We start from the raw sequence: 23,213 nt of genomic DNA on the forward strand, positions 1-23,213 counted from the left end.
CTGCAGCTGGGACCGCGCAGCAGCCCCGGGGGGGACCCGGAGAGGGGACACGGAGAAGGGGACACGGAAAGGGGGACACGGAGAAGGGGACACGGAGAAGGGGACACGTTCCGTAGCACCAGGCACCAAGGTGATTCCCCAGCTCAGGAAACACCAGGAACGGCGGTCAGCGCCAGCACCACCGTCCCTTCTCAGCGCCCGTCTTCACCCCTCTCCCATTGCACCTGCAGCTCGTTCTGGGCCGCGTAGCTCCAACACCAATTCCCGTTACCAAAGTCAATGACCGGAGCTCGTATCCACCCTGCGGAAAGGCCGCGGCTGAACAGAAGCTTTGTTGTCTTTAAATAATAATTCAGTCCAAGGATACAATAGCAAAAGGCTCCCTGGAGTATTTGATCTGCTTCCAGAAATAAGGCACCGAGTTTGAAGCGTTTCCATTTCAGCATCAGAGTGTGGTCAAGAATGCAGTTGGGTTTTAAGTCACTTAGTGGTGAATAAATTAACCCAGTTATTCCCTTAATTCCCATTCCACAAACCCAGGGCAGCCCCGACACAAAATCCTAGGGCTCTTCAGATCCTCAATGCATCGCTCCAGCTCAGTTTTCTATATTGATTTTAAAGTCATCATTTTAAACTCTCAAGGGGTTTAAACTCACTGAGTTCATCCAAATAATCTCAAACACATTTAAACACAGCTGCTGCTTGGAAGTTGCACCAATTTCTCTGTGTAGCTGCTGGAACAGCTTCAGGGTGAGCATCGTTATAATTGGCTTTTTAGGGGGAATTCTTGTCATATCCAGAGCAGGAGATTGTGAGGATGGAGCCTGAGAAGGTTCTGTGCAGGTAGAGGAATAAATGCTTGGTAAAGGCTTGAGGAAACTTGGAAAGTGCTGGAGCACCTGAGCTTCCCTCTGTGGGTAACGCTGGTGAGCAGGCAGGGAAAGAGTCTGGAGAACAGCAGCTCTTGTCAGAATTGGCCACCTAATTCTGGGGCCATTAATACCTGCAGGAAAGGCTGTCACTGGAGTAATTAAAGAGAAAGCAGAAAACGAAACAGTTAACAAGGGGAATCTGTGGAGTGTTGTGTTTCTCTGCAATAATTGGTGGCAGTGGATGGAGCAGAAACTCCCACCCTTGGCCGCCCCAGAGCAGGAAAAATGCTGGCACAGGGCTGTGGGAGAGGCACTGGTGTCCCAAAGTGCTCCCAACCTACACAGGGCTGAGTAGCCCACTTGTATCTGTGCTGAGAAGTGTCTGGAATCAAGTGCTAAATGTGTTAAATGGGCAAGAGTGACACAGCAAAGTATCAGCTTTATTAGCTCATTTGATTTCTTAGTTAAAAAATAAGTTCAAATTGTGATAACAGCACATCTTGCCCAATCAGCAAAGATCAATCCAGTTTAAATGCTAAAAAAAGGTCACATCATACTTGGCTACCTCTGCAGTGCAAACAGAGGCCATATACACCTGATACCATAAACTTTTGTTGTAATAATCAGCTCCTGAGCGTGGAAAGTTGTTCTGCCCATCTTATGGGTGACAGCTCTCCCATTTCAGCAACATTGGAGGCAGTTCCTGCTTACAACACTAATTGGGAACTTACTATAAACATTATTCATCTCTCTCTCTACAAGGCAAGAAATCCAGAACAAAAACAATATGCTAAAAAAAGGAAAAAAAAAAGGAGAATGCTTGGCTGTGTCATACTCTATAAATATTTCTGAGCCACCATAAAAAAATAAAAAGAAAAATAGTTCCTATGTTGTAAGAATTACACACTTCAGATTCTTAAAAAACAAGCTAGTGTTTAACCTGAGCTCTCAGCTATAAAAATAGCTTTGTTAATCTTGGCGTAATTCTGTGTTTTATTTCAAGATAAAATACATTCCTGCAGAGTCACTTCTTCTTGCCACTTATGAGTCTTTCAAACACTCAGGAGGATGGGAAAAAATGAGGTAACTTTCCATTGTAGCTGCCGGGTCGATGATCTTCGGTCCTCAGAATTACCTCGGTGTTGGAAACAACTTCTTCCTCTGCAGAAAATGGAAAAGATTTTTATTAAAAAGCAGGAATATTTCCTCTGAAACATCTGAAGCAACCACACTTACGTGAATTTACTACACACATTTTCACACTGCAAACAGAGTAAGAACACAGAGTAAAAATATAAAGAGGAAAAAGTAAACAAAGTACTTCACAGAAAGGCAACAGTCTCAGGGCCACCACCAGGGTGTTGGGAAATAAAACCTTTCCAGTTGGCTTTGAGGAAAGGAGTGATCTTTGTGCCCCAGGCCAGCCACTGAGTCACCATTTATGAGCAGTGGCACATGGTGCTGTGTCCAAAACTGAATATAGCCTTTTACTCACTGCTTTCCTCCTGAGTTCTGCAACTCCCCCCCACCCAACCTCTCTCTAGAGGCAAAACAACTGACTGATGAGAGTGCCTAAATCACTGGCAGCTAGGGAGGAAATTGCCCTGATGTTTGTCAGTGCACCTGCCCTCAAATGAGTTTCAAAGCAATTTAAAGCCAAACAAACACAACCAGAATCAATTCAATCACTTCTCTATATGAAACTGCACAAATGTTTACTTATTTCTGGACCTGCACTGCTCCAGATCTAACTGATCATAGTAATTCAGTGCCTTTTAACACAGAAAGAAAATGAGAATTATGCATTAGCCAGTGACTTGGAGAGCTACTCATTCTTGTTGTGGATCTACAGTGGATTGTGGGGTGTTTGTTTCACTGTCTCTTTCCCACTTGAGGCAAATGTGATTATTTCTGTAGGCTCAGCATGCTCTCCCCACTCTGCTGCCTCAGCACGGGGCTCAGCACTTTTGGGGATTTACTCCTGAAGCTTTGTAACATCAGTGGTTTCAGGATGCAAGTCACAGTGCTGGCTTCAACCTATAAAACCTGTGGCTGCTTTTACCTCAGGGCTCTTTTTAGGAAAGGAAGAGCTCTCTCTGTGCACAGGAAGATTACAGCAGAGGAAGGTTTGGCATTCCAGCTACTCAGCATCCATCTCCTGCAAGTGCCCCATCAGCTGCACTCTGCAGCCCCCGAGGGGCTCTGAGAGAAGACTCAGTGTCTCCAGGCTTCCTGCAGAACCAGCACAACACCAGGGTGCTGCAAACCAGCCTGACTCCCCAGGGCACGGTGGGTTCTGCTCCACAAACAGCCGAGGGACTGCAGCTGGAATACCCAGGAAAGAACTGAGCACCAGCTTGGGTTGTGTCAGCACTGGAAGATTTTATTTTTTTTTTTGGCCAGTTTTTCTCCTCATTGTTGCTGGTTCTTATTCAGTTTCATGTGGTGTTCAGGATTTTAACCATATCTGGTTACTCTTTTGTCCTCAGAACCAGACAAGGTGGTGCCTATTGCAAACATCCAATCCATAATAGGAGAACAAATAATCAGAGAGTGAGAAATTTCCTGATTCAAAAAATAAAAACCAATCTGCTGTAGGCAAGGCTGCTTTGGATATTCTGAAACAGCTCTATTCAATACATTCTACTTTTGGGGCTCTGAGCCCAGGAACAGTATCCTAAAACAGCCCTTGGCCTTGGCACTGGGAAAAGCTTCCCAATCTCTCATTCAACAACATTCACATCCTTGATGGTGTTATCTGTAACACACAGAAGGGTTTTAACTACAATAAGGAGAGTGCAGGTACTGGGGAATGAAGCTGTGAGATCTGACTGCCCTGAGGATGAGGAACATGCTTGAGAAAAGTTTAATTATTTGACTAAAGGAACTATTTGCTGACTTAATATCTGTTTGCTGTTACAGTACTCACAAAAGTTTTATTGGAAATGCACTCAGAATCCTGTGCCAGGCCCATCTCAAAAATCCATAAAGTGTATTCATGTTGCAGATGCATTTATAAAGAGGGAAGCAAACAAAAAAAGATCAAACTGAGAACACCTTCATGCTGAGGGAACATCACAAAGAAAAAAAAGGAAGCTTAGCATCTCTTTCTTCTGCAGCAGATAACTGGCTTCTGTGAAGAGTTTCTGCAAGTTCTGTTGTTTCTATTGTAATGTAAAAAAACTACATGGAAATCAAAGGACTCAGAGAATAAAATTTCCAGAGCTGCCAGATTCAAGCTGGTGAGCAGCAGGGGTACACTTCTTAATTCCCCCTTCTCCTCCCCCTGCAAGCAGGTCACAGAATCCAACACGTACCAACTCCCCCTGATTAAATTCTAAAGGCTGTATCTCATATTTATTACGTTCTAAAGCTCAGTTTAAAACAGCCCCAGGTAAGCTTGGATTTAAGCACAGTTTAGCTGGCCTGCATAGATTAACTCAAACACGCTTGACGAGTTTTTGCCCAGAACTGCTCTGAAAGTAGATCAAAGTTCCACAGATGTGGCTCAGGATCTGCTCCCGCCACTACACACGGGTTTGCTTCATTTTCTATCCACCAAAGCACCCATGCTGAAGGAAAAGCCAGTTTCCAAGCTCAAAAATGCAGCATCAGCTTCTAAAGCAGAGTCACGGGCAGCCGGAGAAGCCGAGCTGTGACGTGCCAAGCAGTGAGCAGGAGCCAGACAGCTGATGGGGCTGGGCAAGAGCCACAAGCAAGCACTGTGTGCAGGGAGCTTTTCAGGAATCCTCCTACTCAGGAGTCCTTGCAAAAGACTAAACTGCTGCTGTCTTTGCCACTGAATGAAATCCTGCAGAGAAGCTTCTGAACAAAATATCCTTTCAGTTTATGCAAACGCTGGCACACAACATTTACACTCAGGCCCAGCACAGCGAAGGGTTTATGGTTCTGAATGTTATAAAAATGGCTTTGTCTGTTCCTTACAGCAACGTTGTTCTGGTCAAGTTCATCTAAGGCTAAAAGGAGTGCAACTTTTTAGAGGGAGGTGATACGTGTGAGGATGAAGATGAGGGTTCAGCACTGCTCTGAAACCAGGAGCCTAAATCCTCCCTTTGGGATCTACACCAGCACAAGTGTGCTCATTTCTGGGACAAAAGGTACAATGTCCTTGTCAAACAAGGTAGAAGTTCTTATGGATATTTATTCACCAAACAAGTGACCCTTTCTCTGATTACTTCTACTGCCCAAATATTCAACAGGAACTTTATCAGCACTTGTGCTCATAAAATAAACTGCTATGACAGCTACATACAGGTTCTTTTCTTTGACCACTGAATATATTCTCTGACCCTGCAATGAAGGAGCTAAAACTACTAACCCACAAGAACTCTGGATTTATTTAAACTGAGCTCCTAGTTTAAATTCACACCCAAAGTATCCTATATACTACCTATTCCCTATACTGCCCTCCTGCCCATGAATATAATAATAAACCAGTTTTGACTGCAAGTCTGTGGGACAGCAGAGCAGTGAGTGTGTGCTGAGCCTGAGAAATCATCTCATTTGATTCAAGTGAGAAAGAACCAGTGTTCATTTTTTTCTAGACCTCCTGCAGCTCGCCCCAAAATTACTTCTGCCTTCCATCTGTTCAGACACATGCAGGAGTCAAATCCTGTCATGATCTTGAGCAGCCAAACAGAATCCCATAAAAAATTCAAGCACTAAGGCATGCAGGAATGGTCTCATCATAACCAATATCCTCCTCATGCTTTGCTAATGCAGTGCAAGCCAAGGATAAGGGAAAGGACATTCCCAATCAGTATTCCAGAACACCTCACCCTTGTCCTGGGAGAGCAATCTGTACCTTATTCATGTTTTTGGTGTTGGGGATGCAGGAAGGGCTTGTGTGGAGAAGGCTGAGCTCCAGATCAGCAAGCATCTGTCGGGACTGGGCCAAGGAGCGCTCCAGCTTCCAGAACAGGGAACTGGTGTCCTGCAGGACACAGAGAGGGAGCCAAAGTTATGGAAGGATCTTTTTTTGGAGGATTTCAAAGAATTACAATGCACCAAGAATCAGCATTTTGAGTCTGAAATGTTTGCAAAGTAACGGACTCTCTAACTGCTGGTGTTTCTGATAAACACAGAGCTCTTTCCTAGTGCCATTTTTAGCAGATTTCCACATGCAGGTATGTGGAGCACCCACAAGAGAGGTACTTCAGGGAAAAAGGGGAGAATAGACATGAGAAAGAGGGAAGACCAAGTAGAAAAGGAAAGAAACAATGTCCAATAGCTTCTGATAACTGCATCCATGTGTGCTCAGGTATTTAATTACCAATTAGCCAGCATCTATTTTCCTGAAGCTTTTCATTCCAAAATATTATTTATTTTTTAAAAACTCATTTATACTTATGCTGTCCAAGATATACTGAGGCAACAAAAAGTTATTTAAAAAAAAAAAAAAAATGTTATCATCTTTGCCATAAGCCTGCTGTCTCATCATTTGAGTCCCCAGTTCTTCCATGCCAGGAGACATTTGAATTCCTACTATCAGTCATAATTCCCCATAATTTCCCTTAAAATCAGTCAAGGACATTGTGCAATAAGATACTGACTGTGTTCATGTAGTATCTGTTTGTTGGTTTAGTTACTGCCAAGTCACTGATGTCCAGAGGAGAGTCTTCATCAGAGAATTTCCCAGAACTTTGAGTCACATTGCTCTTCTGAGTGGATGTCAAGAGAGGAGAATCCAAGCGGAGGGAATTCAGATCCATGTGTCCCTCACTGTTAAAAAAAAAATTAAGACATAGGCAGAAAGAGCATCACCATCTTTTTTTTTTAACTTTTCAAGGAAAAATTGTGGCACAACATAAATAACTGTGGGCCCTGAGCCAAGAAGCTTGGGAGATTAGCCTGTTCCTCAGAGCATTCCCGTGTTTAACAGCTTCACTAGATCAGTTTCATCCTCTGAGGACGAGGGTTTGACATTCAACCAGTCTCAACCAGCTCCATGACTATGTGCTTGAGTGTGTATTTAACCTTGCAAAAGAGCACACAAAAGGCAATATTTTGTTCTTCCCAATATTCTGCTACTTGCTCCCCTCTCACACCCAAATCCCTTTTTGGTTCTAATCAACCTTCAGGCAAATTAATATTTGTAGGTGTAGCATTCAAAGGAATTTCACAGTGTTTTACAGTCATCCTCTCAATTCAGAGATCACAGGAGAGCTTTCCCAAAGAGGCTTGCATTTATTTGTTTTTAAATACAGGAGCAAACCACATTCATCAGCTTCTGAACAGAACAGAAGCAGAGTGCTAGCCCTGCCTGGACTGGCAAATAATAAAAAATTACATCTATTTTAAAGCAAGTATTCTATTTGAATTGATGACATTTCATTAGATATTCTTTAGATACTTATTTTGGTGTAACAATGCATTCCATGCTTGGCAAGACTGTTAAAAATAGGTTAAAAATTTTTAACTGACATTCAATCTAGGAAAAAGCCCTCACGAGAGTTGCCAGCTCATGAGTGTCTGCTGTGTCCCATTTCACTTCTCCCATAAAACACTGGGACAAAACAAGCTCTCTTTTAAGAGAGAAAATCTCATGTCTGTGCTTCTGACAAGGAAAGGTTCTGTGGAGATGTGAGGGAACAAGGTGCCTGGAACAGGGGTGTGAGGAGATGAGATGAGCAGGGCCTGTCCTGGAAAACACACAGGTTTGATTTTGAGGCAGGGAAATGGCTCAGGAATGAGTGTCTTAGTCCAGCCCACGCAGAATCAACAAGTACCTGCTGATGCTCCATCTGTAAAATGAGAATTGAGATAAAAATCCAAAGGCAGCAAATGTTGGCCCAACATAAATGAACTCACCAAGTCAGAACACACAGAAATGCTTCCTGCACTCTGGGATTTCACAATCCCCTCTGCCATCGGGGAAGGTATTTGACTGTTAACAGCCTCCTTGCTGGCTGTTCCAGAACTCAGGAACTCATGGCAAAAATATTTGCTGGGCTGACAGGGAGGTGCCAGCACCCTTCCCTAAACACAAACTACATCATCAGCACTCTGAAAGCAGCAATGGAAAACTGGAGGATCCAGATTCAAGGAGGAGGAATGCTGTGTTTGGTCTCTGCCATTAATCCCTTCACAGAAGCACTGCTCCTGCCTTCCTCCCATTTACGGGCGAGGATTTATTGCCTGGCAAATCCGAGTCAGCAGAGGCTGGAGAGGAGCAGACAGTCAGGGATTTGCACTGAGTCAATCCATCTCCAATTAGCAGGGCCCCAGGACCAAATGTGGGCATCAAGAAAACTGGAGAGCTCAGCAGCAAATCCCAAATGGGTAGCACAGACCCCCCTAAGTGGAGATCTGTTCTAGCTGCACTGCCCAGGTTGAATTTGTTCCTTTTCCCTTAAAATTCACTCAAGGACAAGACAAATAGGGCAAGACAAAAAGTGAAAGCAGCTTTCGTGATCCAGCCTCAAAAGGGATTTGGAGGGATGGCAGCGTGTCATTGGTGCTGCTGGGGGAGTTGGTAAGAAAGGTCAGGCTACACAGAAGGGGAGTGGAGACTTTTCAGTGATTTATAGGCAGTGGAAACTAGAGAGAACCCACACGGCATGTGCAGCTCAGCTAAAGCACGTGGGAATGTGCCAGGCCAGCGTTCTTTTTCAGTGGCTGCCCATTCACCTTGTTTCTGAAGAGGTCTGTCTCACTGCAGCAACCGTTTCTACAATATTTCTGTTTCAAAAGCCACACAGAATGAAAGCATCCATACATCAGATCTTTCCATTCCATAACATGAATCTGTTTGGATGCTGGGCAGGCTTGCTGGCAAACACTGTGAGCAGGTTTAAACAGCTGTTCATTTACTGTGCTTGTCAAACCACCAGCTGGAAGGCTCCTCTCCTCTGGCTGAAAAACAGCTATGAAATAGCTGTGAAACTTCAGAAATCCTTCTAAAATAAAGCTGGTAAATCTGTTTTTTGAAAGGAAATAGAACAAATCCACAGCAAGTCCAGCTCTGAATGTCTTTGCTTATGCAGGCACAAAGCCACTTCTGTAAATGCAGAGCAGGTTTTTATCTCAGACACATTCCAACATCACTGGGGCACCTGAGCCTTCTTGTGACACTTTTCAGCACTAGAAACCTCATCCTGCTTGTCCCCAACCACATGTCCTTTTCCTCCCACAGTACAAGCAGAAAGAGAGAGTCCCATGAACTGGAGAGTGGACAGATTGCTGTCCTTTATATCTTGCCATCTCATGTCTTGCCCTGACAGAGGCAGCAGCCTGTGCTCAGAGCTGTGTCCTACATTCTTGCCCAGCCAAGGTGTGATTTCTCAATTGAAATAACACAGTCACTAAAGCATCACACAAAACCTGGATCTGTTTCTTGCCTCACATCACTGTACAAGTCCAGCTCTGGTCAGAACATATTTGATCCGTCAGAGTTACAAGAAACACCTGAGATTTCAAAAACCCATAGGATTTTCTCAGTTAGTTTATTTGGCTAAGTTATATGGTATGGCAGCTTCTCCTGCCCACACAGCTCTTGGGGATAAGAGAGGAGAAAAAAAAAATGCATAAAAATAGAATCATGATACTTTAAGAGCTATTTTTATTTTAAATTGTTACTTTTCAGCTTAATAGACTAAATTTAAAACAGCATTTACTTTAAACATAGCTTGAGATAATACTGAGAGCTTACACACCTAAATTTCTACGTAAGTCTATGCTTATTTCTTAAAAGCAACAAACTCATAACTTTTTTGAGGAGGTACATTTCATCTCTTGTGCAGTCTTGAAACAGCTGTAATCTTTTCCACAGCACATATTTCCATCTTTCTTTTTGGGTTTGAAAATCTCCAGCCATTCCAGATCTGATAGTGGCTTCCACTGTTTATTGACGATGAACTTACTAATACAGGAATCAGAATCAGACTTGCAAGTCACAGAAGTCTCTCTGCTATCTGACTCAGTGTCAGATCTCTCTTCCCAGGTTTTGTTTCCATTATCAGTTTGGTCAGACGTGGTGCTGCTCTGGATCATAGTGCTTTGCAAATCTACACGAGATTTGATGTTAACCCAATGATCATATGAAGGCAAAGACACCTCAAAGGTTTTTCGGTCTCTGCTTTTCACTCCTTTCTCTCCAATTTCCCTGTTTCTCAATGGCCTTGCCTCACAAAATTTTTCACTGTCTAGCTCATCAAAGCTTGATGCAACATCCTGCTTTTCTCCTCCTTCCGCAGGGACGGCCAAGCCTTTCACAACTTTTTGACACGGGTTTAAGAACGCTGAGGTAGTTTCCTCCAAGTCTGAAGCATTCAGTAACTGTCTATTATTATCTACTTCACACATCTCAGGGGTGGGTTTTACCCTACTTGCTGGAACTGGTGCAGTTCCACACTCCTCGCACATCCCGTGGCTGCCCTCAGTCCTACCCTTGTCTGTCTCGCTGGGGCCTTCAGAGGCAGAGAATGTGGCCCCTGTGCTACAATGGCACGACAAAAACAAGTCAGAAACACTGCAGGTAAAGAGCATCCCCAAGTGCACTCTTAAAGCTCTGCAGAACACCAGCCGCTGCCACGGCTCTGCAGCAGCTCACACACCACCAGGCAGCTGTATCCTGCCAAAACCCCACAGAAAATCTGCCCAGATTTGGCTGTTACTTTTCAAAACCAGTCTGAGAGTTCCCTCGTGTTTTATACAGTGTGGCAATTCTGTCTGAACCTCCAGGGTGTGCACCAATTCTCTAAGTTTACTTCCTAAAATAAACTTTGCTTTTTAAACAAAAGTAGTAGGGAGCCAGGTTAACACCCCTACCACCAGACTAGCTCACTTTCTAAAAAAATCATGAGCTGTCTGGCCTGCTGCACCACTTGGTCTGTGACTGATGTTCGTGCTCTCTCCTGACCAAATAAAACACAAGGTACTTGACAGCTTCACTGGATTTTTGTGGTCGAGTCCAGCAAAGCCATCCTGAGCCAGACACACCCCTGTTAGGATGTTAGTTAGGGCTGAACAGTGAAATTTCTCCTTGAAAACAAACTATTTAAGAAAAAAAAAAAAATTAAAAATGTCTTTACCTCCTTCTACTTGCTGCCTTTTCATGCTTTTGCCTGGACTCCTGAGAGCTATCCAAGTTGACGTGAAGGAAGTGTAAGTCCCGCTGCTGTTTTACACAGACCTGTTAGAGGCAGTGAGGGGCATCAGTGAATGTCTGGGTGCAGGAACATCATCATAGTGTTCACAGTGCTTGCCTTCCAAAAACATCCTCAAAATGTTTTTATCAACCAATGCCTATCGTCAAACTATTGACAAACACCTTCAAATCTAAGAGGACATCTCTGCATGTATTTAGGAAAATAACATTTTGCAGCAATAAACAGGATTTCTATCAGAAGATTAGAATACTCTTCTAAGATGGAACCACACTGAACAATAAATAAAATATCAGTACTGTTACCTGATATTTAATACATGTTGTTATTACGTTGTTCACAACTACAGAATTACAGGACATGGATGGTGACCATGGGATTTGGCTTTCACTGCAGGGGATTTTTTGTGAAGCTAATGGAGAAGGGAACTACCCACCAATTATTTGCAATTAAAAATATGGAACATGCGTTGAGAGCCTCAGCTGAGTGCAGGTGAACACACAAGTCACAAAAACCAGATTTGCCAGGACAATGTGTCCCTTACTCTGCTGAGTTCACCTTGGGCAGGTGTGCAATCCCAATCCTGCTGCCCTTCACATGACTTCCCAACCTGGAATCACCATGGGCAAATCAGCTGAACCCCAAATGAAATAAATCAAAATTCTACAGGGATCCCAGCAAAGCACAAACAGATTTTTTTTTTGCTTAATCAATAATATCTAGATCTAACATTTTTACACTGTTCCACACAGGTCTGATGTTACTGAAAATGTTTCTCTAACCTCAGAGCAGAAACACAATCAGGGCTGTACCTGTCGCAAACTGGACAATTCTTTTTCAATCCGTGCTTGCTTAGACTTGGTAAACTGATAAAGTTGATCCTTCCTCTGTGCTTCCTCCACTGTTTCAAAAGATAATAATTATTTTTATTACTTCAGGTGAATAGACACAAAGCAAGTGCATTGCTAATGCTGTGCCTGTAGCAGTAGAAAGGAGTACCGAAACAATACAAAAGCATTTTCTTAAGATCATCTGTTTATCCTCCAGATTAAAAAGAGCACAAAACCCACAAGAAAGCAAAAAAAATCAAGTATTTTCCTTGGACTTTTCCTCAGCACCTGGCTTCATTTTACTAGCAGTGATACTGTGCTTCACTGACTGATTCATTTAACGTTTTCAGAAAGGAAAAGAGAAAACGGAAAGGGAAAAGGGGAAAAAAGAGAGAAGCATAAAGGAAATTCAATTAATTAATTATAACTCATGCACATAGAGGGAAGTGCAGCAAAACAATTCTCAATTCTATTGGTTTTAAAATCATGAGACATGGCATCAATATATGGCAAAGGCAATAGCAGACTAAAAATGATAGGCAAGGAAATTATCTCACAGCAGAGGATGCCTTTGGCCACTTAATCTTTCAAGGTCTCTGTGGCTGTCCCCAAGAATTTTGCAGTGATCTTTCCTATCCACTGCAGCACCAGATGTTCTTCCACCCAAAACCAGAATTATTATGGAGAGCAAGATGTAGTTTACCAAGGGCTGAATATTAAAACAGCCTAAACCAAACCCATCACTGAAAGAAAGCAACAGAGAAGAGAGAGTCTCAACATTTTCAGGAGAGAATCCCCCGAGCCACTTACTCCTCCCCACTGTAATCACTTTGGTGAACTTTGTGCTTTCACAAGATTTTATAAAGTGTCCCTGCAGAAGTCCCAGATATTGCTTCCATAAAAGAATGGCACACAAGGGATACACTTTTATTAAGCTGCAAGGAAGGCAGGTAACAAGCTGTCTCCTTCACAGATATCAGTGAACTGCCGCCTGGAAGTCTCTAAGTTGTCGAAAGCCAAGGCATGAAAGGCCAACTGCCCACCCTCACCTGCCAGTATCAGCTCACTCCTCAAGCAGCCATTTTCTTGTTTCAGGTGACTGATTTCTTCCTGGTGCTTGCTGCTTTCTTTCATCTTTTCAGAGAGGACATCTGTAAAATGAAATGTAGCGTTTCCCAGAGTGAACAGGAATGGTGCTGGCCTACACTGAATCAGGTGCCCAGCAGAAACACTCACCTCTCATCTTATTTATTTGAAACACAACGTCGCTCAGTGTCAGCCTGAGGTCTTGCTGTTCTCTGTTGCGACTGAATTCCTCCAGCTTTGATGTACGCATCGCACTCTCCAGTGTTTTAAATTTAGATGCAACCTCATTCATCTGATCGGTTGTTTCAAGTAAGGCCTTGTCCTGAAATAGGGAACACAATGAATTCTTATTTTTTATATCATGGATGGGTTTTGACAAAACAACCGTGCATCCTTCTGCAGTAGTTAAAGTGATCCACAGATTTCCTTCTGAGCTTTTGAGGAAAGCCACCAAATTAAATCTTGGAGACAAGCTTGTTTATGAAAATAAACCAGTTTACTGCTGACCACTTTTCCCTTCTCAAACAAGCCTAAGAATTAACCATGAGTGAGATCAGCAGTGATAGAAGCCTTGTGGCACAGTCACCAACAGCTGCACTGCAGTTTGACCACATTTAGTGCCCATGAGCTGACAGATGTTAGAGATGTTACCTTCAGCTGAAGCATATTGAGAAGCTCCTGTTCCCTCACTTGCAGCTGGTCTGTCTTAGCAGACAGTTCCAAAATTGTGCAGTGGAGACTCTGATTTTTCTCCTAGTGAACAGAAGTAAGTGTCAGCTATTACTTCAGTGATTCAAAGTTATTATTTTTTCCCAGTAAATGTGTCCACAAGGTTATTTAAACATTGTGAGTGGCAATGTGGGATCCTGAGCAAACTGGAGAAAAGAGGACTGAAGTAAAAATTGTTCCTCAATTTGCTTGTGATCAAGGGTCTTAACACCCTGCATGTATCAGTTTTGGAATGTTACAGTTCATCACAGGCATCCTGTAAATGCATGGACTACAAAACCAGACCATTACTCAACCCCTACCTCCAAAGCCTGGCAGTGAACAGATGAATCTGTTATTTTCTGAGTGAGCTCTTGATATTTCTTTTGTGTGTTTTCAAGTGTTATCTTACTGTCATTATGCTGGGATTCTAATAACTTTAACTTTTTGGTCAGTGATTTTATAACTGCATTTCTCTCATTCAGCTCACCTGAAAAGAGACAAAGTTGTATGTGAGAAAACAGCTCAGAGGCTGTCACGCGATTTCTTAAATCTCAGAAATAACTTAACCCAGTGTTTTAAAAGCACACAATTCAGACATGGATGCTTATGTTGCACACTCTGAAGGAGGATTCCTTGGCTATCCAGGTCAGATGGAACAGGAACTGCGTGGTGAGCTCTGCACTGAGACTGTTCAGAGCCACCAGGTGTTTTGCTGGGTGGTTTGAGTTTGTTCCGAGCTGTGCAGCAGAACAAGGCTCTGTAACTTGCCAGCAGGTTGTGAATTTTTCTCTTTCCTCATATTTATTTAATAAGATAATTTTTGAAAGAATTCACAGAAGAAATTTACACATTCAGATGAGAAAGAGTTATCTGATCATCACACCCCCTTCAAGATCAGATCACTTCAGCACCAGTGTGGAAGTTAAGATCTCAGAGAAAGACAATAAAATTTGAGGCTGAAGGGTAGGAAATGGTTCTTTATATGATGTAAAACTGTTATTGAGGGGTTGAAGCACTTGAACATACTTACAAGACCAAGATCTCATTCTTTACATCACTACACTTACTAGTTAATAAGCTGCATCGTTCTGCTAAAGTCAGTATTCTTTGGCGATCATCTTCCCAGGCCTGGATGTGTCTCTCATGCACTGCCACCATGTCATTGAGCTCCCTGTCACGATCTTTCAGTTCTGCAATTAAAAGCTTGAGTTCCTGTCTCTGCCTCCTGATGATGCTGTTCTTGTGACTGGGGCTAAATGCCTACAAAAGGTGAGACACGGAATGCATTTCAACACAAGGAAGTGACAAATTCTCTCATAATAAACTCAAAGGGTTTATTTTTAGTTGACCTATGTTTATATTATAAATAGAGACCATTCCAAGAAGTTCCTTATGCTCGTGGCACCACCTGTGGCCATTGACTGAAGCCCTTTGCAGAACAAGGCGGTACCTACCACCTGTGGGCCATGACTCAAGCCCTCAGCAGCACCATGAGCACCCTCCTACCGAAAACAGATCCGATTGCTAACGGCACTTCCATGTTTTACCTGGGGCGAAACAGAACGCAGCAGTGATGAACTCATAGGGGACCTGGGGCTAGAGCTCTGCCAAGCATTAGTGGAAGCGGGAACCCTTCGAGGATGTCACGTTCGGCATGGAGGCTCCACCGCTGCTCCCCCGTTACCGCCGACCCTGAGGGAGCACAGGGGGCCTTCAGCCGGGCGGGGGCGGCCTCCGCGGGCCTGAGGCGGAGCCCTGAGGTACCACCCCCGGGGAGCGGCCCCCGTGCCCGGGCAGGCCCGCACAGCTTCCCCGCTGTCCCGCCCGGCTGGGGAAGCCCTTCCTAAGCCCAGGGCCTTTCCCTGCCCGCAGCCCCCGCCCGTCATCCCCCGTTACCCCCGGCCGCCCCCGACCCACCGGCACCGCCCGGCCCCGCCCGCCGTTGGAGGAAGCTCCGCCCCCCGCAGCGAAGGGGCCGCGGGTTCGAATCCCGCCTCACCCCGGGGCTCCACTGCGGCTGGAGCTGCAATAAAAATGTGATAATTAATAACGTTGTTAATACGGATGTTAAGGGTTGGAGGCAAATTCCCTGTTCAGCATTAAATGGGAGGACTATAGAGATGCAGGCAGCTCTTGAGATACACTATTTCCAACGACAGGGATGAAGTTATCTCTTAGATACACTCATGATTTATAAATAGAAATCACTGAAAAAAGCAACTTTACAGGAAGAGCACAGAGCGTCTGACACATCAACCCGTTGGCTTTCAGCTCACCGAGGCTCTGCAGTGACAGGAGCAGATCACTTCCAGGACTCTGCCACCAGGGAGCATTTATTGTTATTAAATGGAACAGTGAAACAAAAATCATCAAATCGATGCTCGAGGCTGTTTGTGGGAGTACAAACAGCAGACCTGGCACCCCACCCCACCTGCTGACATGGCCTGTGGAATAGTGCTATTAATTTGTGTTCATTACTACCATTCTTGAACAAGCAGCAATAAAGCCATTACAATTGCCTCACCTAGAAGCCCAGCAGGATTAGGAGATCCTTGGAATTATGAAAATAGAATAAATTTCTAAGTCATATTCACATATTTCTCAGTGTTTCCACTTGATAAAATAATTCAGTTGGCAGGGATGTAGAATGACCGCTTCAGGATTCATTGTTCTTCCACTGCTAACAAATCTTTAGAATGTTTGTTCCATTCTGATTTCTAAAATTCTCTGCAGGTAAATGAGAGGTAAAGGTGCTAACATCAGCCACATGCCTTATTCATTTAAGCTCAGCAGAAAGGACAGCAGATGAAACACAAACTTTTAATGCTTTAAATTCTTGTTTTCCTTTAAGATAGGTAGAGGAAAGCAGATGTAAAAAACTTCAGAAACTATTCAGTGAGGAACAGTAATTTTATTTAAATCTACTTCATGCGTAAGCATGGTAGAACCCCAATTTAACTTTGGCAAATATCACAAAAAAAAACCCAAAACAAAAAAAAAACCCAGCAGCCTATACAGAACAGTGAGAATGCCAAGGATACAGGTTCTCCACAGTTTCACTGCAGAGCAAATGGATTTAGAAGCCTCACTTTCGCTCTATCATTTATAACCATATAATTAAATAAAGGTAGTCTTCCACTATCACTTCTTGACTTCTCCAAGATCTTCAATGCTGTCATCATCCACCTAGGGAGAAAAAGCCAAAACACAGCAAATTAAGTATTTAATTTGTACATGCCTCCTTCAGTGTGCACCCCTGCAAACGTAGTGAAGAGTGGGAGAAGCGAGCAGCACCATTCCAGATCCCCAGCTGTAAATCCTGTGTGAGTGACATGTGCTAACAGGACACAGCTGAGCCTGCAGGGCTGGGAATAAAGACAGGCCTATGGAGTTAAACCAAAAGAATTCCACTTGGGAAATGCCAGGACAAGGGAGAGTCAGAGAAAGCCCTTGCAATTACAGCACTCAGCCTTAAATTTCAGTCCAACCCACACTAGCTGATCTCTTCTGAAGCACAAATGTGTGGGGCTTGGGGCTTCTTTGCTTGTTTTAATTTTGCAATATTTTAAGAGGTGCTGAAAAACAGGATGGCAGTGTAATAATACATAGACACTCACTGTTAAGAAATGGTCACAAAGAAGCCACAGATATTTGACAGCTGGATTTATTCTGACATGCCTTCCCCTCTGCAGGGTGGGAATGCAACAACTGCTCTTTTATTTTTGTGCACCAATCTGTGCTGCCAAAGATGAAACCCTTTTCCAAAACCATTGGAAAGTCACAGGCTAGTGTGGAAAAGTGTGTGTCCTCCTGACAGAAAGAAGGGTTTATTACCTCAGGCCACTTCTCCTGGATTACATCAATAATGTCATCTGTAAAGTCCCCCTGAATGATGATTTCATCTTCTCCTGTTACTGAGGCACCGCAGGAAAATTTCTGAGCAAAAAACCTTTGTGCTTCCTTAAGATCGATTTCTGCCAAGGGGAAAATGGACAATTTAAGTAGAGTTGTTGTGAGAAAGATATTTTCTCAAGATTAAAACCAAAATCTTGTTTTGACATGAAAAAGTAGTGACACTTTTCAGTTGAAGCCTTTCTAGAGTTTCCATTGAAAGCCAAGTCTGTTGTTTACACCCAAAACATTTGACTCTACAGATCTACAAATGATTCAAGGGTAGAAATTGCTGAATGTCCTCTACATGTTCTGCTTCAAAAAACCCTCTTTGTTTGAAAAATCATGGCAATAAAAGCACCTTAATAATTTATCCCTGTGGGAAGTCAGTGTACCTTTGACATGCTTTAGAAATGCTAAAAGCACCTTGGGACTTTCATCTCACAGCTGGAAGCAGATTCCCCAGTGGAACACAACCAGAAGAAATATCATGAGGTTAAAGGCAGGCACATCCAATACCAGGAAAACCCAAACTCACCAAATGTGGCAAGGCCACACACTCTGGTGACGTATTTTTTCTTTGCTCTGGGAATTTTAGCTATTGTAACTTTCTGTGGTACAGTCTTCTTCTTCTGTTTTATCTGACCTCTTCCACCTTTAAAGCAGAGCATAAGGTTACATGAATAATTAAATTATGTCATAGTTCATCAAAGGAAAAAGCATACAAGATTTTGTCCCTATAAACAAAGAAACTGTTACCTCCCCAACACTATTTTGCACATTGTCTGAGGTTTACTATTATTTAAGAAAGATGTCATCAAAGTCCAGTATTATGGGAAATAACAATACATACATGTCAAATGTGCATTCAAGCACGAGCTGCACAGCAGACCCCAACTACAATCAGCAAAAAAAGGGCTTTTCCCCACACTTTACCATCACTGTGTTTGCTCTACATTTATATCGTTCTTTAGGCATAGTCCTAGAAATAAATTTTTGATATTTTCCACAACTCTCTTTTAACATCCTCAGGGTTTGTGTCTGAGGCAAAGCAAGCTGCTCATGCCCATTTCCTGAGGCCACAAGGTCTTGCTTTCCTCAGGCTGCTGAGTTAAAGAGCAGATCAAGTTCTGGACACCTGTGCATGACCCCCCAGTGAACCAGACAGGGATATGTGAGCCAGCAGCAAACCCCAGAGCTCTGACAGCAGCCAGTCACAGCAGCCCAATTCCACATCATTTAACACCACCTTTCCACTGCCTGCTCCTAGGCCAGCCCGTGGGAACACTCCCCATGTCAGGCATTGCTGAGTTGGAGTAAAGCATGCAAAAGATACATTCCACTCATTAGGATTCTTCAAGCCAGATTAAGATCTCGGCTAATTTCGTGTACAGTCCTCAAGTTATTCCAGGGTAACCAAAGTTTCATGTTTCTGAGCCTTCTCAGTATGAAAATCTAAAGAATTTATGACAAGTAAACCAATCCCTGTGACTGTTTTTGTTTCTAACATGCAGCACTTTCAATTCTTTTTTACTATAAATTGGTGTCTGATAGTCATGTCTGGTAATTTTAAGACAGTAAATTTCTGCCTTAAATTTTCTTCAGTGAGTTTCTGCAGTGTTTTAGGAAGTTTATGCCAGTTTTCCTTCACACTCTTACACCATCCTACTTAACACTATACTGTAAATTTTCATGAAACTTTAGATTCCAGGAGAAAAACACTAAATATTTTAAACACTATTATTTTAGAACCAAAAACCAGACTGAAAACTAATCACGCCACCCCTCAAAACAAATTAATGTTGAAATAAATGTCCTGAAATCTCTGGGAAAAGCATCCAAGTTACAGAACATGAATTACTGTTGTCACTAGTCATTGCTTGCTGAGAAGGTAAATTAAACTGGTTACCAAGATACCAGAAATAAAGCAAAAATATATGTGGCATAAAATATGAATCTTACTGGGTATTAACCATAATTTCTGGAGCATTGCACACAACTGACACTGCACAAGCAAATGCATATTAACAGCTCCAGCACTCTTGATTTACGGTGGAAAATATGTTAATTGATTCAGCAGAAAGAGCTCCAATGATCAAAGATAAACGTGTGTTTAAATTGTTCCACATGAATTTATATCTTCCAAAGTTGGGTTTTGAAAATGTTTTTCATTCATATTGCTGGGAAGAGACACAGCTGCTAATGGAGACACAGGTAATAGATTTAAAAGCATAAAACCAAATCCTATTCCGTGAATTCAGAGTAGTGGAAGGAATAAATGCAAAAGCAGAGTTATGAGGCATTAACAGAGGGAAGCAGCCTTTGTTCCACTCTGCAAGCAGCCCATAAAGTGCTGCTCAACAGGGCAGAGCATTCCGGGAGAAACGCCAGCTGATTCCAGGTCCGGAGGAATCGCTCCCTGAACGTGCCAGCGGTGACAGGAACAATGGGGCACACGATGCAGGTCACCTTTCCCTGCCTGTCCCTCCTCTCCAACATTTCCATTGGCACAGAACACAAGGAGGAAGATATTCCCTATGTTCTGTGCAGAGCTAACCACCAAAAGGCAAGGAATTTGTGCTGAGAAAGGGATGCCCCACACAGTTTTCAAACCAGTACCACAACCATCTATTTAGACCTTGCCTCTCTTTTGCTTCTTCTTCTCCTCTTCTTCTCCTCCTCCCACATTTCCTTGGCCTTCTCCAACCCCAGATTCCTGTTTAGGCGAATTTTCTTAAATGCAGCAGAAAGAAGAGAGGGGAAAAAAATCCCAAAATCAGTGGTCAAACATCCACAGCCTTAAAGGAACATAAAGTAAGGTACAGTGATGTTTTGCTAAATCAGTGAACTATGCTGAGGTGCATCAGCCTTTTGACTGATGCATTTTACATCTTCATTACAGTATTTATGCACATTAGACTTCAGAAAAGCCTCAGCTGAAAGCTACAGTGACAATTTCAATAAAGGCTCTTGCACAGAGAGACAGAAATTAATGATAATGTTAATATTGAAATTCCAAATGCAAACAAGTAAGTTCCCCATAATTAATGACTTTTCCTCATCCACCGTAGACTGGACAGACATAAAATCCAATAAACTAACTCTGATGGGAAACAAGTGCATGGATGACTACTTATGTCATAAATAATAATAAAAGATAAATAAAAAAGATAAATAATAAAAAAGACCAAATATTATTAATGAAACTACACAATGATTATGTAGCATTTTCTGACATTGTTAAACCTATTTCACAGCATCAAAAGCATTAACTTTCACATGATACAGCAGGAAAAGGAAAGATAAGAAATGGGCAAGGTCATATATTTCTAAATATGTCCAAGGACATATATCAGTTAGAAAATAGAAAAGACTCTTACCTACTGTAAGTTTTGCAAACTCATCTGGAAAATTCTTTTCTAACCATTGTCTGCATTTAGTCACATCAGGCATGTATTCACAGTACTGGAGAAAAGCCATATGAATGTTGTTAGTGGAGGAATGACAAAATACATCACACATACACCAAAACAGGGCATAATAGGATAGAAGGAAATGTGGACAACAAAAAACTAACTCACCTCTGTTGGCAATGAACAGACTGGAAAAAGAAGGGGGGAAAGAAAGAACAGATTACAAAAGGAATTTTTTACTTTTTACCTTTTTACTTACAGGGCTAGTAATTAAATTCCAAATGGTGATTTAAAGTCAGGGATGAGTTCTTATATAACTTCTGGTTATAACCACACACTGACTCAAAAACATTTCTTTGTTGTTGCCACTCTACATTTTAATTCCTCTCTCACTAGACCTGTGCTCACACGCTCTGCATTAGGATAAAACCATCACAGCAAGAGCTGCCAGGGAGGGGGAAGAGATGCCCAAGGTTGGGAAAAGCTACAGAACAAAAAACCACTTCTACCTGAGGCAAAAGAGACACTGAACAAAGTACCAGGTGTTTTGGTCAGCTTTCCTTTCTCCAAGAGCTCCAGTTTCCCAAAGAGGGGACACCCAAACCAACTGTGCAGACTTTCACACACAACAGGGCTGTTTCCTACTGCCCTGCAAATGTATTTCAGCCTGAAGCAAAATGAAATTCCTATCTAAAAACACACCTGTCAAGATTATTCACTTCCTTTTAAATTTCAGCCACATATCTACAAATGGAACGAGTAAAGAATACTTCTAAACACAGTATAGCAATTTAATGTATTCCATTTCTTGCTATCATACTAATGCTCAGAGGCTTTTTTCTGTGCTGATGGCTTTAGTGGATTCCTGCAGGAAGAGATGTGTGCTCCCACTCCTTTCACACCCAGGAAGCTCCCAGGACTTGCCTCCGCAGTAGAGGACCCGCAGGGGGTAATCGGCGTCTGACCTGGCACCGCTCCTGCCATCCCCTCTGCAGTCAGGGACCACCGGCTCAGCCACATCTGTGGCCATGTCACAAGCCTGGAGGTCACAGGGTGAGAGAATCAGGACCCAAGGGCTGGGTTTAAGTCAGTCACATCCCTCCCAACTCAACAAGAATGCCAGAGGAAAAAGGTGAGAGTGTCAAAAGAGCGTGAGAGATCATGGAGAAGAAAATGGGAGTCAAAAATAATGAAAACATGGGGAAAACTGCTACAAAGGACACCAAGCAGTACTGGAATTCTAGCACATAAGGGGAAAGAAGCCAAAGTGCCACAAAATGAAGAAAGACCTTTCAGAAACCTGCATGGAATCACAGAACACACTGGGTTAAGGACATTGTGAAGTATCATGTTAAATCAGTGGCACACGAACGGTGGGGGCACAGGTACCTCTCGCATATTAGCAAAGGAAAGGGTCATTTAAATCAGTGCCTGAAGAGTCACAGTCTGATCCAAGAACACTGGGGAAAAAAACAAAAACCAGAGCATAAAAAAAGGAAAGCAAACTCAAGCCACTAATGGATTTAATAGTGGTTTACACACACACGTTTTCAAGCAAAGGACTTAGAAGACAGGAGTCAACAAGGAAAGAGTCTGGAACACACAAGAAATCCCCCAGGACGATGGGAACAAACAGGGTATGTGTGAGGGAGCTTCGGATGTTGTACAAGCTATGCTGAGCAGTGAGGAATGCTGAGGGAAAATTCCAGAGGTGGTGGGTTCAAGGTAGGGAGACAAGGACAGGCGGTAGATGGGCACAGTGCGGGTGAGGATGTTGAAGTGCTCATGAAGACCCCAAACAGACGCGGGGGGGTTGCTGGGCGGTCAGGAGGAAAAGGCGAGGGTGTGTCGGGGGAAGGGTGCTGGGACATCAGGCACGGGGGAATCACGGACACGGGGGGAGCTGGGGGGGTTTGTGGAGGCAGAGCTGAGGGGATGGGGTAAGCCGAGGGGACGCGGTTCGGGTACCTGAGGAAGGGCGGGCTCGCAGGGCGGGGCGATGCTGGTGCTGACGGAAAGGAGGGCGCCAGGAGGATGCTCGGTACAAGCAAGCACCGGGGGGGATCGCTGCGAGGGGCGGCAGCGCCGCGGCTCCGGAGGAGAGGGAGCGGGCGGGTGTGGGAGCCGCCAGGCAGGAGCTGAGCGGAGCGGGGCGGGGGGACCCGGGGGCGGTGTCGGTGTTACCGGAGGCCCCTCGGGCCGCGGCGGGTCCCGGTCCCTCACCGCGCGCGCACGTGCGCCCGCCCCAGCGCCGCCGTCTCGCGAGAGGGGCGTGCACGGTTT

General features: G+C 43.5%; 2 protein-coding genes across 6 annotated transcripts; both read right to left on the bottom strand.

The window, feature by feature from the left end:
• Positions 1-64: 64 nt before the first annotated feature.
• Positions 65-17,444, bottom strand: CCDC62 (coiled-coil domain containing 62). Of its 3 annotated transcripts, none has more exons than XM_088065086.1 (13): positions 16,865-17,441; positions 16,151-16,353; positions 15,174-15,318; positions 14,694-14,886; positions 13,947-14,113; positions 13,567-13,668; positions 13,066-13,237; positions 12,879-12,980; positions 11,812-11,900; positions 10,925-11,025; positions 6,446-6,614; positions 5,698-5,826; positions 65-2,033 (listed from the first exon to the last, which is right to left on the bottom strand). In XM_088065086.1, the coding sequence occupies exons 3-13, from the start codon at positions 15,207-15,209 to the stop codon at positions 2,004-2,006; spliced, it is 1,290 nt and encodes a 429-aa protein (XP_087921212.1). In that variant the 5' UTR covers positions 15,210-15,318; positions 16,151-16,353; positions 16,865-17,441; the 3' UTR covers positions 65-2,003. The 3 variants fall into 3 exon arrangements, with proteins under 3 accessions (XP_087921212.1, XP_087921213.1, XP_087921211.1); XM_088065087.1 differs by lacking the exons at positions 65-2,033; positions 16,865-17,441 and adding exons at positions 3,852-4,055; positions 9,601-10,329 and having other exon boundaries at positions 16,151-16,385; XM_088065085.1 differs by lacking the exons at positions 65-2,033; positions 5,698-5,826; positions 6,446-6,614 and adding an exon at positions 9,431-10,329 and having other exon boundaries at positions 16,865-17,444.
• On the bottom strand, positions 16,518-23,194 carry DENR (density regulated re-initiation and release factor). Of its 3 annotated transcripts, XM_014253716.2 has the most exons (9): positions 22,899-23,026; positions 22,320-22,390; positions 21,855-21,969; positions 21,099-21,118; positions 20,898-20,982; positions 20,161-20,250; positions 18,056-18,172; positions 17,461-17,600; positions 16,518-16,812 (listed from the first exon to the last, which is right to left on the bottom strand). In XM_014253716.2, the coding sequence occupies exons 2-9, from the start codon at positions 22,347-22,349 to the stop codon at positions 16,768-16,770; spliced, it is 642 nt and encodes a 213-aa protein (XP_014109191.1). In that variant the 5' UTR covers positions 22,350-22,390; positions 22,899-23,026; the 3' UTR covers positions 16,518-16,767. The 3 variants fall into 3 exon arrangements, with proteins under 3 accessions (XP_014109191.1, XP_005524310.1, XP_087921214.1); XM_005524253.3 differs by lacking the exon at positions 22,320-22,390 and having other exon boundaries at positions 22,899-23,194; XM_088065088.1 differs by lacking the exons at positions 22,320-22,390; positions 22,899-23,026 and adding an exon at positions 23,115-23,190.
• Positions 23,195-23,213: the final 19 nt, after the last annotated feature.

This window comes from Pseudopodoces humilis, chromosome 20 (assembly GCF_049639895.1).
Source record: "Pseudopodoces humilis isolate 2021_Gansu_Grassland_sample_001 chromosome 20, ASM4963989v1, whole genome shotgun sequence".
Lineage (NCBI taxonomy): Eukaryota > Metazoa > Chordata > Aves > Passeriformes > Paridae > Pseudopodoces > Pseudopodoces humilis.

Coding starts and splice junctions, on each gene's coding strand:
- DENR (XM_014253716.2), bottom strand. CDS start 22,349: ATGACCCTTTCCTTTGCTAATATGCGAGAG. Junction 20,251..20,897: donor GTTTGCAAAACTTACAGTAG/GTAAGAGTCTTT, acceptor GCTGCATTTAAG/AAAATTCGCCTAAACAGGAA. Junction 16,813..17,460: donor TCCAGGAGAAGTGGCCTGAG/GTAATAAACCCT, acceptor TTTTCTCCCTAG/GTGGATGATGACAGCATTGA.
- CCDC62 (XM_088065087.1), bottom strand. CDS start 15,209: ATGAGTTCATCACTGCTGCGTTCTGTTTCGCCCCAG. Junction 13,669..13,946: donor TTCACTGCCAGGCTTTGGAG/GTAGGGGTTGAG, acceptor TCTGTTCACTAG/GAGAAAAATCAGAGTCTCCA. Junction 11,026..11,811: donor AATTGTCCAGTTTGCGACAG/GTACAGCCCTGA, acceptor TGCCTCTAACAG/GTCTGTGTAAAACAGCAGCG.